The sequence below is a fragment of the Athene cunicularia genome (genome assembly GCF_003259725.1).
Source record: "Athene cunicularia isolate RWA chromosome 26 unlocalized genomic scaffold, athCun1 chr26_part2, whole genome shotgun sequence".
In the NCBI taxonomy this organism is placed as follows: domain Eukaryota; kingdom Metazoa; phylum Chordata; class Aves; order Strigiformes; family Strigidae; genus Athene; species Athene cunicularia.
The window spans coordinates 1,463,641-1,481,846 of record NW_020799137.1 but is presented as its reverse complement, the minus strand read 5'-3'; the positions used below and the strand labels follow the sequence as shown (position 1 = coordinate 1,481,846).

At 43.4% G+C, this 18,206-nt stretch overlaps 1 protein-coding gene across 1 annotated transcript in view; it reads left to right on the top strand.

Annotated features, from left to right (window-relative positions):
* The window catches only part of LZTR1 (leucine zipper like transcription regulator 1), a 33,657-nt gene extending 15,457 nt beyond the window's left edge, over positions 1 to 18,200 (top strand). The window contains exons 7-16 of the mRNA XM_026864504.1: positions 4,917 to 5,027; positions 5,832 to 5,924; positions 6,936 to 7,031; positions 8,121 to 8,304; positions 10,995 to 11,164; positions 12,985 to 13,141; positions 14,300 to 14,426; positions 15,513 to 15,662; positions 15,846 to 15,951; positions 16,772 to 18,200. Coding sequence (XP_026720305.1) covers positions 4,917 to 5,027; positions 5,832 to 5,924; positions 6,936 to 7,031; positions 8,121 to 8,304; positions 10,995 to 11,164; positions 12,985 to 13,141; positions 14,300 to 14,426; positions 15,513 to 15,662; positions 15,846 to 15,951; positions 16,772 to 16,909 — 1,332 coding nt within the window. The 3' untranslated portion in view covers positions 16,910 to 18,200. The remainder of the gene's footprint in view (positions 1 to 4,916; positions 5,028 to 5,831; positions 5,925 to 6,935; positions 7,032 to 8,120; positions 8,305 to 10,994; positions 11,165 to 12,984; positions 13,142 to 14,299; positions 14,427 to 15,512; positions 15,663 to 15,845; positions 15,952 to 16,771) is intronic.
* Positions 18,201 to 18,206: the final 6 nt, after the last annotated feature.

Here is an 18,206-nt window from a genome sequence, read left to right as displayed (position 1 = left end):
CCCTGATGCACATCACAGGACAAACTCAATTTGTGCTGTCTAGACAGGATACGGAGTGAGTCTGAGCACAAGAAATGGGAAAAAAGGAAAAGACTTCTGAAATACATGAATTTTGAAATTGATGGCTCCGATCATGTCGGAAGTGTGGAAAGGTGTACTGAAAGGGAAGCAAAGGTGACTGATGGGATCTGCTTTTGAAAGCAAAGATTCCGGCTTGAAAAGAGCCTCAGATTGCAAATCTCATGAACCTTAATTAGAGAAAACACATCAACAGATGAAACAGGGCGGTGTATCTCAGAGAGGGGTGCCAGCCCAGATCAGCAGAGGTGTCAGGATTGAATCTTTTTGTCATGCACTGCTGATAAATTAAGGAGATCGTGTTGATTGAGAGGTAAGTATAGGATTGAGAGCTGACAAATACATTCAGACTGGCAGCACACCTTAGTTTGTGATTTTTAGCATTCTCATGTGCCCTGGCAGTGAGAAGGACAAGAATCCCTTTGGATTCACACACAACCATCTGGAGTTGTGCCAGCAGAAACCTGTACTGGTTATACTGTACAGTACTGGTTATACTGTACAGGTATTGCTGTAGTCTGTCTTTATGGTCTCAGAAAATTAACACAGTTTCTGTGAGCATCTTTGCCAACTGTAGAAGGAGGATGACCAGCACATCCCTGTGTTTCAGGCAGGATGTGGGACACTTGATTACACTGTGCTTGTAAAAGAAGGAAATGAGGGTAAATGTGTTACATTGCAAAACAAAGGCTTAGTTTCACATTTGCCCTACACTGACTTTGTTTCTCTGGGAGCAGCAGTTCCTAACTGTAACCTTGGCTTATAGTGTTGTGATCAGGGACTCACTGTACGTTTGAGTGATAGACTTGTTATCTAAGGTGGTTCTAATAAACTGCAACTAGTAATCATCCTTTACTTGTGGAGATGGATGGAGTACAAATGTGGAGACCATTGGGAGAATCCATAGGAAAGCTCTAAGAGCAATCAGCAAACATGACCCCACTGAAAAGCTGAAAGAGCTGGAGGTGCCTAGTGAAGAGGAGAGGTGAAGCAGACATTTTGAAATGCAGGAACAGTTCATGTGAAAAGGAGGGAAAAAAAAAATTTCTTCTGTGTTTCTGGTGGGGAGGATGAGAGTTAATGTGATAAATTGCAACAAGGAAAGGATAGCTTGAACAGGAGGAAACATGGAGCACCTTTTTCTACCTACACAATTATTTGTAGTAGAGTGACTGTGTGTTGAAAATCGGGGTTCCTGGTCTCAGGCTCTGGCAGGAAATTGTGATTTGCAGCCCCGTGGTGCTTGATACTGGCCTCTCAGGTCTTAGGTTTGCTCTACTATAGACTGATTCTTGTCCCACCTTAACATGAACTGACTGAAAAAACTCTTCTTGGAGTTTTATCAAATGAGATTTGGCTGTGTGCACTAGTACTGGGGATGACTTTGCTCAGTAGACAAGGATATATAAATATCTGCTTAAAAGAAGCTCTGATTCATTTCTTCTGGTAGGTTATAAGTGACCTGAATTAGCTCAGCCTTAGGCAGGACAACCCGCATGGATTCACCAGCACATGTTCTGTGAAATACAGGTCCATGGACAATGAGCAGAGTGATGATTGTTCTCTCTGGTGTTTAAAACAAGACCATGTAACACCAGCCTCCCAGTGCTGGACTGCTGAATTTGTCATGCAGGGCAGAGTTTTGTGTGTTTTTGTGAATTCCCTCGTGGGCTCTTTTCCTCCACAAAATCCCATGCTGGCTAGCAAAATAGTTGTTTCATATCTGTTCCTTATAAACTCTACCTGGGTTGAATATATTCAGCAGCTGGATTTGGCAGCTTGGGAGGTCTCCCAACAAGACACTTGAGATAGGACAGGCTTTTGGCACCTGGTACTGGGGGATGAGGGACGTGGAGCTCAGCATGTCTCTCCAGCTGTTTATGCCTTTCCAGCTGTTTATGCTCCTGAGCTCTATTAACCTTTTCGATCTGAGTATTTTCTTCTCGAGGCTCCAGCTCCCCTGGTTTACACTGGACCAAAGTTTTTCTGTGGCCAAAGCCTTGGTCCTGGTTGGGCAGAGCGTTGTTCTTCTTGAAGGTGGCATCGGTGGCATCTGTATGTCAGCGCTTGGCAGGGCTGCCCTCACCACGTGAGCGTTTGTGCTGGCTTGAATTCTGCTGTTCTGATTCAGCAAAACAAATACCCGGAAACCCTCAGCTGCACAATGTTTTGATGAACTGTATATGGCCTTCCTTCTTCTGGGCTATCTTTTCATAGTTGACTTCACTTGCTACTCTCTTTAAAAATGCAATATCTGCATTTAAAGGGTAGAATTGTTTGATTGCTTAAGTTATTAGTAAGTGGCAAAGCTCTGGTTCCTTGACCACTCTGGTACCAACCATTACAAATTAAAAATCATCATTATAATGTTCCTTACAGATCATTTGAGTTCAATATGATATGACTAGCAAGAATGGTGTTACTTGGTTAAATGTTCAGATGATTCATGTTTCCTTCTGGCACCAGTTGTTAAAATGCTGTAAGTTTTTTTTGGTGGAAAAAAATATATTTGTTAAATACAGCGTCTACTTTTTAAGAACCAATACTAGAGAATATTGAGAATTATTTAATTTAAAAACAAAACTAAAATAATGTTTGTTTTTAAAAAAAGACAGGGAAATTGACCTGAATAAGTATAAACCAGGTGTCCTATATTTGATTTCTGACAGAATAGACCTTTTTTTGGGTTGTTGTTGTTTGGAGAGTTAGTTGGAAGAAACATATTACAATACAGCTAATATCAGCCCATCTAGTTTTGTGGAAATAGGTCTTGGCAAGCAAACTTCATATTTTTGGGATGAGGTTGGAGGTCCAGTTGATAAAGGTCAGTGATGTATTTTTAAACTCCTATATGATGTTTGATTTTTTTTTTTTTTCAGTCAGTATGTTTTAATTAATGAGATTACTTCTAAGAGTGAATAGAGGCTGTATAAAATAGATTATATTTGACAGTAATCTTATCCTCTTTTGGAAAGGTATTGAACAGGGGCCTGGTGGGAATGTACTAATAGATCAGTATTATTCTATAATCTTCCCATCACAGTATTTATTAGCACCAACTTTAAAGTTTTTTTGGTAAAGTATCCCTGAAGTATGCCAGAGACAGAAGGTACCTTGTTTATCCAAAGGAATCTAGATGACTTGTTAAACTGACGCAGGCAAACATGCATTTTAAGGTGACCAAATCTGTGGGTTGTACATCTGAGGAAAAAAAAAAAACCCAACCAGGTCCTAGTTACTGCATGGGGGATTGTATCCTTAAAAGCTTTAGTCTGAAGAAAAGAAGAAGTCATGGAAAGTCTGGTGAGTAACAAGCTAAATGAGACCGTTGTGTGATGCTGTGGTAAAAGGGATAATTCGGTGGTAATGAAAAATGCCAGTCAGCATGGTTTCCTGGAAAATATGTCTCCCCAGATAAAGATAATCTTGTTTCGTGTCTGAGTTTACTTGAGTGGTGTCTATAAATATGTACAAGAAGAGAAGATTTCTTATACCAGAGGGCTTTTTATTTTGTAGGCAAAGATTTAATGAGATTTGCTGCCTGGAAGACAGAACAAGCCTGATCAACTAGAGAAAAAAAAAAAAAGTTACAAAGTTACAAATCACGACTTGAAGACTTTATGTGAGATCTCAGTGAGATGTGCTTAATTTGATCAGATACCTTTATGTAACCTCAGAAGAAATGTGTACAAATGATGTGTCTGTCCCATGCAGGAGGGTCACGGTGGCTTTGGCTTGCAGTGACTCCTTCCCACTTCAAAAATCACCCGATTTTGGAATTCCAAGACGAACTGTCTGTTGCATGGAATGGTGTGATCCCTCAGCCCTGTAAATAGCTGGGGCTTTATTTTCTGTGGACCTGACATGATAGGAGAAAGGAGACTTGGCTCTGTGGTGTAAACATCTCCACCTTTGAGCTTCAGGGCAGAGTCTGGCACTGCTGGAGGGGCTCCCTGGCCAGAGGGTTCAGCCCCAGCAAGCTGTGGGGAAGGCGTGTGTGTACAAGCCTGGAGTTCGTATCCTGCTGAGACAGATGATCGTTTCACTTGCAAGTTCATGACAACGTTCAGAATGAGCTCGGAGTTGTGTAGTTGTCACATTTGCAGAATCTTCTGGGTATTAGAAGTGCATTTTATTTTTCTGTGTAAAACTCAGCATTGAGTATGAGTTTGGTAAATTACATCTTTTGTAACTGTAATTGAAGAGTTGGAGGAGGAGAAGGCTGAGGGGAGCCCTCATCCCTCTCTGCAGCTCCTGACAGGACATTGCAGAGAGGCCGGGGCTGGGCTCTGCTCCCAGGGCATCAGGGACAGAACAAGAGGGAACGGCTGGAAACTGCAACAGGGGAGGGTCAGAGTGAGCCGGAGGAGAAAATGTTTCCCAGCAAGAGTGGTCAGAGAGTGGAACAGGCTGCCCAGGGAGGGGGGAGTCCCCATCCCTGGGGGGGTTTAAGGGCCGTTTGGATGAGCTGTGGGGGGATGTGGGGTAGGGGAGAACTCTGAAGAATCGGGCTGAGGGTTGGACTCGATGATCCCAAAGGGCTTTTCCAACCTTAATGATTGTGTGATTCTCTGATTCTATGATATGTGGAGCCCTGTGTTAGAAGGTGCAATGAACAGGTGTTTTTAAATGTGACTGGAAAGTATTTTTTAGATATTCTAGGAAACAACCCTAAATTATAATAAATGTCAATCTTGGAATGCAGGTGTTTGTGTCACTTCAGACTACATTGATTTTCCCTTCTCACTGTTGGTCTGTTGCAGGTCCTATTTCTTGGGAGGAAAAAAAAAAAGTTTTTTGTTTATTCCCTCACCTATTTTGTCCTTTTCTTTCCCTAGTTACCCAGTGGGAGACTCTTCCATGCTGCTGCTGTTATCTCAGATGCTATGTACATCTTTGGTGGCACGGTGGACAATAATATTAGAAGTGGAGAAATGTACAGGTTCCAGGTAATTCACTGATGAACATGCTCAGACAGCTGCACCAATTCTGCGTGAATCTCTCTGGCTCTGTCTCCAGACGTGGCAGAGTTTCTGGTTTGGCTCATTGTGAGCTTGAAGGCTTTTGTTTCCCATCCTTCCTGCAGGCAGCCTTTGCATTTCAGATTGAGCTGCCAAAGATTAACGTATATCTTTAAAATCTTTTGAGATATATTATCGGGACAGACATTTTATAAGGCCAAGATCTCCAGTACCTTCTAAAGTCCTAACAGAGATCATGACAACTTATTTTAACAAATTATTCAAAAGTGTATCAGACAGGATTAGTCATGATATTTAACTGAAAATTGACTGTTCCTCTTCAAGTACTGTCATGGGCAGGGTTTCTGGGTCAGAGCATTTTGCATTTTATCTTCATGCAGCACTCTGACTCCCACCCCCCCGTAACTATGGGAATTTTAAATTTCAAGATACTCACACCAGGTCAAATCCCCACTACACTCAAGTTTATTTTTCTTGCATGGGACCCTCAGACAAGTGCTGAGAACAGGTGAGACTCCTGGCCACCAACTCCTGAAATCTGCAAGTTGTGATGAGACACAATTCTTCCATGTTACCTTGTCTTATATTTCATTACCCTCACTACAGAGGAAGCCCTTGCATCGGTTTGGTTTGCTTGTTATTTTCTACTTTATATGCTACATTGAGGTCGAGTTAATAAGAAAACTCAGTGATCATATAGGTAACTGTGGTGCTTTTGGATATAGCCATTTGAAATTAATTCTGTCTTCTGTGGGGTTTTATTTTTTTTAGTTTTCTTGCTACCCTAAATGCACTCTACATGAAGACTATGGAAGGCTGTGGGAAAACAGACAGTTCAGTGACTTGGAGTTTGTTTTGGGAGAGGTGAGTAGAATTTGTTGAAAAGGTGCCAACGGGGGTGTTACTGTGTGTGTAGTGTGTTTGCTGGGAAAGAGCAAATTGTGCAGTGATTGTGCCAGAAACCTTGGGAATGAAGTTTTAAGAGCAGCGTCACTGGTGAAAATGATGTCTGCTGGTTCAGTAAGTTACACTAATCCAGATAAATTTCTAATGTTGCAAAGGAGAAGAAACTTTAAAACTGAGATGATCTGTGGATCACTGAGATATAACCTGAATTTATCAGAGCATATTATATGTAGCTATAATATGAAAATGATACTAATGGCTTCTGTACTCAGAGGTCCCAACTATCTCTTGGAAGGAGCAAGCCACTGGTTTGCAGATCCATGTATCATTTCAAGAGCCATTTTTAATTGCTGAAACAAAATAGAATGAGAAAAAGCAGCACAGGGGAATGATTATATAGTAATTAAAACATTATATTATTAATGTTTTATTATTATCAATTAAATATTATAATATTATTATCAATTAAAAATTATAAAATTTTTAAAAGAACATGTTTTCTGAAGAAAAACATGAGAAATTTGAACTTATCTGCGTTCCTTTTGCAAAGAAAAAGTTGTAAGACACTTTGCAGAGATCAGATAACAGATCCTCAACAACAGATGGAGTAGATTATGAATAACAATAGCAAAAAAAATACTGTTGTTTTCAAAAGAGAAAATTAAACTGTAAATCACATGCACCAGTAAGAAGCAATATCTCTGACACTGAACCTACACAACGGCTTCCACTCAGTGAACATAACAGAAACTCTTTCCAAACAGTGTTTACCATCAGCCTTGAGGGAAAATAGGTGTTGAATTTCATCTCTGTGGGCAGAGCAGATGCAGGGTTGCCTTTCATTCTAACTTAAACTAGATGTATAGTAACCTGGAGTTCAGCCCAGGTTTCTACGACTTCTGCCATCTGCCATCATCGTGTGATTTGGGAATAAAAGTTGAATATGTATTCTTTCTTTGCATTTGACAGAAGGAGGAACGAGTCCAAGGGCATACTGCAATTGTTACAGCTCGCTGCAAGTGGCTGAAAAAGAAAATCATACAGGCAAGGGAGAGGTTAAAACAAGTGAGTATTTTAGAAAAGTAATTTTGTGGCAAGGTAATGCTCATTCTGCTCAGTTTTGGAAATAAGGTTGTCAGGAAAAAAGAATCATCTGCTGAGACAGATGTAGGACTGGAGCAGCGTCTGATGCTAAGGTGCTCTTGGGCAAGTAAAGTGAAGAGGATAATTAGTATTAGCACAGGCCACTGGATGTATATTGGGTCAGGCAAGGCGTGTAATGTGGAGGAGCCAAAGTTAATCCCGTTATCTGGATTTGGCGGTATGGTTCTTGGGAGCTCTCGTAGCTGTCCTAAATTCTAATCTTGTGGAGTACCCCTGGGGAGGTGTGTGTAGCCCTCCCCCTGGGGAGTGTAAAAGCTGCCTGTCATCGGGGACGGCCTGCAAGATTAGACAGATTAGAGGGAAGGCAATGTTAAGGTTTTGAGGCTGGCTCTGTTCCCTTTACCTTAGTATTTCCTGACTTTTTCCACAGTTTGGTACCTCTGGTTCATTGTCTATTAATTTTAACTATTACAGCTTTACAGCAGCAAACATTTTATCGCTCTTGAGGAAGTGTTAGCACACAACCTGCAGTAAGACACAGAGATGCCTCATTGCCCCTTAGTTAATTGCTTTGCCACCCCACAGCCCTCCCATCTTCACTGGAAAAGGCTGTAGGGAAAGGCTGTCCAAGTGAAACTTGAAAGTGAGTGGCTTAAAATACTTCTGTGCAGCACTTTGAGCTCAGACTTTGCAAGGCAGGGGTCCATGGAACCTGCTCCTTACATCTTCCTTCTCCAGGGAGGGATGCTGTTCCTGCTGAGGGCAGAAATGAGCTCAGTGGAATTAATTCCTTCCTTTTTCTGAGGTGCTGCTTTTGAGCTTTATCCAGGAGCTCATATTTGTTCTGATCTGTGCTTGTTGTGGGGTATGGAACAGTAAGTCTAAGACATGAATTCCGTGTTATCTTGAAGATAATCTTGGAAGATAAAGAGATCTTGGGTGTTGAAGAACACGCAGTCGTGAGAGTGATCTTTTCTCAGGCTTGCTAGTAATGTGTGTGAGCTGACACAGCCTTGCCGCCATGCTTGAGTGTTTTTTCTGTCTCACTAGAAATCAAAGCAAGATATTGAAGATGAGGGACATGCGACATGTCAGAAGGATGGGATTGGTGGGAATGTCAAGTTGTGCCGCCTGCAGCCGCTGCTGGAAGTGCCCATCCGAGAGGCTGAGGCACAACCCTTCGAGGTGCTCATGCAGTTTCTGTATACAGATAAAATAAAATACCCTCGCAAAGGTAGGACAGTGGGATAAAAAAAATACTAGCAACTGGGAAGCAAACATTTATTTTGATGCAGAGCAGGATCAAGCATTTGCAGATGATCAGTCCTGCTCTAAGCACTTAATTACTTACATGAGATTAAAAAGAAAAGCAGATTTCTATTAATGCATACTAACAGTGCTTTGGTTTTTCCTAATTCTGTTCAAACGTCAAGGAAAAGCAGGTTCTTGATCGCTCTGAAAGGTGTAAAAAAAAAAAAACCAAACCCAAACAAACAAAATTTTCATGATGTTTTGAACATTACAGTGGCCTGCCTAGAAGGACCATGTATCCTGGGTTGGCTTATTTCCCTTTTCTGGTATTGTTTTGATCTGTTGCAAACAGCCCACATAAAAAGGCAGAGCAAGATGGTATTTATCCTATCTCCAAAATGACAATGTAAAGGACTGCCTCAAGAAAGGAAAAATCCATTTGATGTATTCATGGAAGATCCCCAAATTGAAAACACTTGCAGGCTGGCAGGTAATAGCCAGAGATCTCTCAGCTCCCACACAGCAAACCTAAGTCATTGAGTGCTGAGGTCAGCTGGGCTCTGAGGAGTCTGACTGGGGGCACCGGGAACTCCAGCTGGTGGGTCTGGGGGAGCTGTAGCTACCTGGCCCAGTCAGGTAAGGTGAGGTAAATCTGTCCTAACGCTGAATTGCTTCAGCTTCAGTCCAGGATCCTTCCTTACTATCACAGGTAATTCTCAGGGAAATATGGATTTGTATGCAGTTGTCCCAAGGCTTTCCCTGCAAGGTGACCTGAGAGCAAGCCTCATTAATGGGGGCAAGGGAGCCTCCTCACTGGTGTCTGCTGACATCGCCAGATCCTCCTCAGCATGTTTACTCCAGGACAGGATCAGACCAAGGAAAGGGTTATTGTACTGAGCTCTCTCCTTTGTTACAGCCTGCCCAGGCAGCCTGCTACCCTTCCCCCAGCCCATCAGACGTCCTCCCTGGTGCTTACCTTTCTGCCAGCATCCTCCAGTGACCCTGTCCTGACCATCAAGTGCACCCTCAGTCAGTTTGTGGATGACACCCAGTTGGGTGGGAGTGTTGATCTGCTCGAGGGTAGGGAGGCTCTGCAGAGAGACCTGGCCAGGCTGGAGCGATGGGCTGAGGCCAACTGGTGGAGTTTCACTGAGGGCAAATGCCGGGGGCTGCCCTTGGGCCACAACAACCCCCAGCAGGGCTACAGGCCTGGGGAGGAGTGGCTGGAGAGCTGCCAGTCAGAGAGGGACCTGGGGGGGACTGATAATGAGCCAGCAGTGTGCCCAGGGGGCCAAGAAGGCCAATGGCATCCTGGCTTGTGTCAGCACTGGCGTGGCCAGCAGGGACAGGGAAGGGATCTGAGCCCTGTGCTGGGCACTGGTGAGGCCACCCCTCGCTGAGTGGGTTCAGTTTTGGGCCCCTCACCCCAAAAGGCCATTGAGTGACTCGAGCGTGGCCAGAGAAGGGCAACGGAGCTGGGGCAGGGTCTGGAGCACAGGTCTGCTGGGGAGCAGCTGGGGGACCTGGGGGGGTTCAGTCTGGAGAAGAGGAGGCTGAGGGGAGACCTCCTGGCCCTCTGCAACTCCCTGCCAGGAGGGGGCAGAGAGGGGGGATGAGTCTCTGGAGCCAAGGCCCCAGTGCCAGGCCCCGAGGGAATGGCCTCAAGCTGCCCAGGGCAGGGTCAGGCTGGCTCTGAGGAAGGATTTCTGTGCAGAAGGGGCTGTTGGGCGTTGGAATGGGCTGCCCAGGGCAGGGGGGGAGTCCCCATCCCTGGGGGGGTTGAAGAGTCGGGCTGAGCCAGCGCTGAGGGATCTGGGGGAGTTGGGAACGGTCAGGGTGAGGTTTATGGTGGCACTGGAGGAGCTTCAAGGGCTTTTCTAACCAAGATGATTGTGTGATTCTGTGATTTGCATTCCTCATTACTTCTCTCAGTCCAGAGAGCAGCACCTTGGGGATCCATCCAGAGGCTGAGCTAATAGCATTGGGCATGCTTATCAAATGGGATTGTTCAATTAGACACAGGGAAGGCATGAACATGCAAGAAGGCTTTTCTCTATCAAAAAGTAGTTACAGCAGATGGCCAGAGATCTCCTGTGAGGAAAGCAGAGGCTGTGAATTATTCCTTGAGTTGGTGTCCCCGCAGCCCCACTGCAGTGGCTTACTAGGGTCCCCACTGTCCCTCCCTTACTTCAGCCCTCTCTTCTAGACCAGCTCAGATCTGTGCATGCACAAGCACAGAGTGCCTGCATAAGGGTCTGGCAAAATTAGGGAGATGATTGCTAATACTGCATAAAACCCAAGGACTTTAGCAGGGCTGTTAGCAGCTGAGCACTTTGGAAAATTGAGCTGCTAGCTTCAGAGCTTGTCAGTGTTTCTAGAGACTTCACTTCCTTTTGAGGGATTTAAAAAATTGTCATCCAGAGTGTCAAAAAATCTTTGTCCAAAAAATTTTTTGGGGTGGCTGTTTCATGCCTCAGTTTTGAAACTCCTTTTTCAGTATCGGTTCAGATTTTGTTTAACCAGCAGTGGATTTTTTTTCTCCATAAAAATTCTCCAGTCACTGCTGATTCTACCATTCCAAATGCTCAGGTTGTTGTAAAAAGAAATACCTTGAGAAGGGTTCCTCTTTTTGTTCTGTGAGCTCTCCAGCATTTTTATCTCTTGTAATTTCAGGTCATGTGCAGGATGTGTTACTTATTATGGATGTATACAAACTAGCCTTAAACTTCAAGCTCTCTCGACTGGAACAGCTCTGTCTTCAATATATTGAAGCATCCGTAGATCTGCAGAATGTGCTCATTGTGTGTGAAAATGCTAACAAGCTTCAGCTGGATCAGCTAAAGGTAATCACATTTTGCATACAAAGTAACTGATAAGAAATTTAAAAAAACAAGATGAATGTAATTAATGATTTGCAAAAGCTATCAGCTTTTATCAGCTTTTGCAAATTCATTTCTTTCTTATAATTATAGTTCCTTGAGTATATGTTAGTGTGGATTGTCCTGCAGTTGCTCATGAATATTATGTAGGGTTTTTTTCACTAAGTGTTTGATATTTTTGCATATCTGTCCTGTAGGATGTAAAGGGCAGAGTGACTTTGGCTCTTCATCAGTTCACTGCAGCAAGATGAAACCAGTGCATTTTCTGGTCCCTTATGGAGACTGCAAACAGGTTCTTTCACCTGGTCTGAAAAAACTAAACTCTGTTCTCATGCTTTGATCTGAAAAACACTCTACTGGAAACCAAAATGTGTCTGCGATTCTCTGTCTCTGTAGTGGGTCAAGGGCTTTTAGGCGTTTGCTGAAAGTCGTGGTAGGGTTGATACCCCCAGGCTTCAGAGCATGATTCGCTGTGATGGTCTGGTTCCCACCTACAGTGGTGAGAACTTAAAGCTGCAGGGAAGCAGCTCTTCCTCCCCAGTCCAAGCCTCGGTGTGAGCTCATGCAATGCCTGTTTGAGCAGCCTGTTGGCTGTGTAGCTGTGAGCAGTGAGCCTGGAGAAACCAGTATGCACCAGCACTTCCTCAGGCACCCTTCATGCACTGGGTTTGGGCAAAGGACAGGCATTAGGGAGGGCAGCAGCAAATACGTAAATGCTGGCACAGGCTTTGGTGCGTAGGACCACGGAGCCATTAGCTGCTCTGAAACTCAAGCAAATGTCTTGGCACTGGTGGATCTAGTGCCAGTAATCTCAGATCAGCCAGCTGTGCCCACCTGCCTTGGCTACTGGGTATCAGGGTGACGGGCACCTCCACACAACTCCCATTTGCTCAGGATCACCTTGGGTTGGTGTCCTGTCTTCTCAAGTGCATGTTAGTCCTCATGTGTAGATGCCATCTGCAGAAGGCTGCTCTTTCTAGCATCCTAGTCATTGTTTAAAACATTTTACAGATGGGTCCTCGACAGATCCCTTTGGATCCCAGGTGAAATAACTTGGCAGAAAATGGACAGTAGTAATTATTATTTGGGTGAATTTTGTACTCACCTCATGGTGAGCTGGTATACATTATATTTTTGGCTTATTAAAGTGTCCTGAGGGAAAGCCTTGTTTCACACTGGCAAATGAAGTGCCATTTTTTGTCCCTTTAACTGTTCAGCATTAGGTCTGGTTCATTTGTCACCGTTCCATCACATTGATTTTTCTAGCAAGTCTGTCATACAGAACCTACAAGGCTCTTTCAGACTGTTTGCAACCTTTACAGAAAAGGTTAAGACAAAATCCACGCAAGGAAATCCTGCAAGCTATTTTTACCCTTAATGGATAGTGTTAAGAGATCTCTTCACCCTCATAATTACCCTTCGGTAAATAATTGTATAAATTATTGTGAGATAGCAGCCAATCTTAGTTAGCTCCATGAGGTTTTTGGCATCTCCTGAGATTCCTATTTTAGAAAGCTTCAGAGCAGCTAAATGGGAAACAATCTTTTTCTTATTTCTTAGTCAGATTTTTTTAGATGCTTAGAGTTGTCCTGAATTTCCTGCTCAACTAGGAGCCTAAATGGTCACTTAGTAAGGAAGTCATTGATAGTTCCAGCTGCAGGTTCCATGTGGAGGGTTGTAAGAAAAGGGTGGGTGTTTACACATGTGACATGGTAACATTTACGTGGTGGTGTAGGGTGACTTCATACAGTAAACCGTAAGTTTTTTATTAATTTTTTTTTAAGGAACATTGCCTGAACTTTGTGGTGAAGGAATCACATTTTAATCAAGTAATAATGATGAAGGAGTTTGAGCATCTTTCTTCATCCCTCATAGTGGAGATTGTACGGAGGAAACAGCAACCTCCTGTTCGAACACATTCTGATCAGCCACTTGACATCGGTAACTTTTATGCTTTAAAAGTAAAGAGTTCTGCTGGTTTTGCATTGCTAATGGTTTATTTACTCTAGGAAACAGCCTAGGAAGTAGACCACTGATTCTCTGGTTGGTATAACTGTGCTTAGGCTGTTGCCCAGACTAAGACAGGACATGCCAGTTCTTTTTCCACTGAGCTTCTATCAGAGCAGTATTCCCACCAAAATACATGAAAGGTCATGTTAAATATAGTCGTGTCCATCTTGCAATAAAGTACCCCGATTCTTTGAGAAGATAAATAACCTGCACTAATGGTCCTGCCTTTTATTTTCATTCTGTGATTGTGCTGGATGATTTGATTTACAATTCTATTACAGAATTCATCAAGGACTGATTTGGGACTAGTCTTATTCAAGATTTTATCATCCTGACACACAAAAAAAGCAAATGTAATAGTGAAATTTGCTGACGCCGCAAAGTTCAGATGCATTGACAGTGTTGATTTGGAATACTGCACAAAAATAATTGGGGACTGGAGAGAAGGGTGGAGAAGCCAGTCCTGGAAGGTCATGTACAAACTGGCTGGCATCCTCCCAGGGAGAAGAGGGGGCACTGTCCAGCAAGATGGCGTAGCCAGCGTCTATATGCAGAGCTGGAATGGTGCAAGAGACCCAAACATCAAAAAACTGAAAGATGAACTCTGCAAATATGAGTGAATTTGGATCAGACTTGAATGCGCTCTGTTTCTCAGTTATTGTGTATTTTCAAACGTTAATTAAAAGGTAGGATAAAAGAAGCCCTTATTGAGGATCTGGGAAAGCTTTTTCATTAAGAAACAAAATTTTATACTTCTGGTGGTTGGAAGTAAGGAAGAGGGCAGGGAAGAATCAGTTTTCTTTATAGAGAACACCTTTCAGTGTGGCCACTGCCAGTGTTTGCTGCCAGCGGTTTGAAAGCAGAGCTGGCAGGATTGTTTCTGGGATGGGCAGTAGGTAATGGATTGTGACGGGGAAGGACAAAGCTCATTTTGTTCCAAAATTATGTGGAAGGGCCTTCCTCAAACTCACCCCAGGGGTCCCAAAGGAAAGAGGGGCTGGAGCTATGGCTTGACCGTACATTAATTTGGTAGTACCTGGTGATGTGGAACTATCATGTCTTTAATTATTTCATTATGTTAACTTTCAGGAACATCTTTAATTCAGGACATGAAGGCTTACCTAGAAGGAGCCGGGACTGAATTCTGTGATATCATCCTTCTCTTGGATGGGCACCCCCGGCCAGCCCATAAAGCAATCCTAGCAGCCCGCTCCAGGTGAGTTCCTGTTTACTAAAACTATAACAAATATCGTGTGTGTAAAAAGCAGCGCTGTACAATCTGGGTCAGCTTGCTTTTTTTAGAAGTTGGGGAGGAACTGTATCAGCAGCTTTGCTCAATGAGTGTAATAAGCCTTTAAGCAACAATGCTTAAATATTTTTTTTCAATTTGATACCCAGCAGGGAAAGATCGGAGGAAATTAAAACTGTAGAGATTCTCTAGAGGATGTGGAAGAAACTGCACTGCAAGACAAAGAATCTGTAAAATCATAGGAAGGGGAAAAGGGTGTAAAACATAAGGTGGTGTCAGTGAAGTAGAAAGCAACAGATGTCCACCGAGGTCAGGAGGAGTCTTCTGACGGTGAACATCCATCTTGAATCATGTGAAACTTGAATCTCTTTCTCACTTGCTGATATTTAAAACTGAGTATGAATAAGGATAACAAAGAAAGGTGCATAACAGAGACTAGATTGTTCCTGTACTTTGTTGCAGAGGCAAGTAGTTCACCCTGCTGAAGATGGGCACTATTCTCCCTCCTCAGCACATGGGTGAAGTGGGTTTGTCCACTTGTGTGTTCTCTGTACCTGCACCTTTATGCTCTGCCAAATATTAAGTGTTCACATAAAATTTCTATTTCAAATACTGTCCCAATTTTTTTTCCAGTCCCAGTAATAATATTCAGTATTAGTTACCGTGGTATTTTACCAGAAGCATTTCACAGCTCTTAAAACAACCCTGCATGATTGACAGCCTGTAGATACCAAGGAAATTCATAATGCTTTAAGCTCTCTACTGGGTCTTATGCAAATTAAACGAAAATCAAAGCACCATGTGTCCTAGTTTCCAAGAAACAGAGCTGAATTTCAGGTAGTGCAGATAAAAATTAGGGATATATGGATATTTGGAGCTCTCTCACGGGCAAGCAGACATATATGAAACTGTAATTTAGCAGTGTTTCTGCCTGGATTGTCACCTGAATTTGCTTCTTTGGAAGCTGCAGTGCTTAATAGTAGCCTTGGAACAATACTGGGTTAAACCATCTCTCTGCAGAATGTGTTACATCAGTTTTATTTCCTTTTCCAGTTACTTTGAAGCCATGTTTCGTTCCTTCATGCCAGAAGATGGGCAAGTGAATATTTCTATAGGTGAAATGGTTCCCAGTAAGCAAGCATTTGAATCTATGCTTAGGTACATTTATTATGGAGAAGTAAACATGCCTCCTGAAGACTCCCTGTATCCTTAAATTCTAAAGCAGCTCTCCTTCCTTTAGCTCTAGATTGCCAGATGCAACCTGGGAGGATTTTTTGTCAGGGTTGCGTTAACAGGCGCTGAATTTAAACTTCTGCCATTGATTCATATTTACAAGCAGTGCTGTTACCTTTGCTTTACCTTTTTTTTCCTTAATGAGATGAATAGCTACCTCTTTGCTGCACCTTACTATTACGGCTTCTCCAACAACAGACTACAAGCCTACTGTAAGCAGAATCTAGAAATGAATGTCACGGTGGAGAATGTACTCCAGGTAACTGTCCCCAGGCAGCTTTAATTAGTCACTTGACTTAGATCTGGGAAGGCCAGAGGGTCCAGTGGGTACTCCCAGGGCCAGGTTCGCTGATTTGCTTCCAAACTGACACCCACTGAGGCTGCCCAAACCCTTCTGATGCCAGTGGTCCTGCAGGGTTAAGGCCCGTGTAGGAGCGCAGCCTTCAGCCTCGTTTCCTCTTCTGCTTTCTGTGTCGGCAGTGCTCCTGTGCTGAAGTGTGTAAGCAGATACTGCTCAGCTGGATGTTCCTCCTAAGCTCCTCATCCCCCATTGCAGACCAGTGTTTCTAAAGGACTTTTTAAGATGTATCATGTGCTCAGCCCTCCAAACTCTTTTTCAGTACACGTTTATGCCAGGGTGAACAGTGATGTGCAGGTGACATTGGTCTCGTTTTATCAGTAATACTGGCAGGATCTGGCAATGAACCTAACAAAAGATGTTCTGTGACAAGAAAGCCTACAATGCCATCTACTAGGTAGGCAGACCAAACCCTCTGCAGCATGAGCAGAATCAATTCCAGCATTAACTGCTTTTGGCTCTTGCCAGTCTCGCTGGAGCACTTCAGGGAACCTGGCTCTGGAACAGATCTGCAGTTTCCCACTGATTATCTCCTGAGGACTCCATACATTTTAAATCCAAGGTTTATTTTTGAATACTTGAGAAAAGATTCTGGTTTGTAATGAAAAATGGAGGTGTTTCCCTGGTTCAGAGGAATTACCTCCTCTGAGTCACAGCAGTGTTTGTGCACCGTACGTCTGAGCTACGCGAAAGGAAAATCACATTGTTGCTTTTGCTTTAGATTTTAGAGGCAGCTGACAAGACCCAGGCCCTAGACATGAAGAGGCACTGCCTGCACATCATCGTCCACCAGTTCACCAAGGTTGGTTGCATCTTTTCTGGGGCTTTTGAGAGCTGCTGTCCTCTGTTGCTGCCTTAGTTAAAGACACATTAATATAGGAATCCATTCCTTCTCATGCGAGACAGCTGAGAGCTGGCTGTGTGTTACTGACAGTCACCTACAAGTCTGCTGGGTATACTTTTCACACCAAAAATAAATGAAAGACTAGAACAGCCTAGTCTGGAAATGTAAAGACCTTTCAAAACAGAAGTTACTCAGAATTACTTCCATTTCCACCTGTTAATTTTGTGCCATGCTGTCACTGGGTTCTCAGGTGTATAGCAAGATAAGTTTGCTGCATATTGAGAGCACAAATCCCTCTTCCACTAGCAGTTGTAACTGTGCTGTTCATATTTCTCTCGAAGTACTCTCTGTCGTAGATGTTACATTGTCACGTGCTCAAAAAGCAAATTACCACATCCTGGCTGGGCTTTCTGTTGTTTCCATGTTTTGATTCGTGGGATGATTGATGCCTTAGTGATAGGAAAGATCAAGAGCCAGATGTGCTGATACTCCTGTCCTCACTCGAGAGAATAAAGGTATTGTCATTTGGTTGTTCCTAGGAGATACAATCCCAGTTTCCCAGCATGTCACCAGTTCATTGCACAACTTATTAGCATTGTTGTAGTCGGTAGATCAATCATAGGAGTTGGGATTTCTGGATGACACACACTTCTTGATAATAGTTCCCTCATTAGTATTCACTTAGCTTGCTCTCATTTTTTGTATTTAAGCTCACAATCCTCCTGCTGCTGCCCATGGGGAAGGAGAGCACTGCTAAGTCCAGTTTGTATCTAGAGATGAGACAGAGGGAGGTATTCAGGCTCTTTATTAGATGCCTGAGTTGCCCAAGTGTAATGCATTTTACATGCAGAAATAACTGAAAATGCATAAAAAGCTTTGAGAGTGGAGCCAGCATCCAATGGAGAGTCCCCAGTGTGAGGTTACAGCCTCTGCCTTCATCTTACATGTTTTCCTCTGGCCTTGTGAATCCTGCGGAGTGGCCCAGTTTCAGCAGGGGATGGAGGATGGTCCCACTGTGGGTTACAGGGTGGCCTGGTGCTTGGGACATCTGGGGTTTGGGGTCCATGCATCACAGTCCCTGAGAGCTGAAACTGTGGTCTCAGCTTCCCAGTGGAGGCCACAGGAAGACAAAGATTCTCACCAGAACGTACCGGGGGGGGGAAATGAATGTTGCGACACTTCAGAAAAGAGGCTTGAACCTAGGGGCGTTCCTGTCGTACTCCAACAACCCAAATATGTGGAAATGTTTTATATTTAAACTGTTGACTGTTAGAACAGTTTTTATCAAAATGTGGCTGGAAGACTGTCAAGC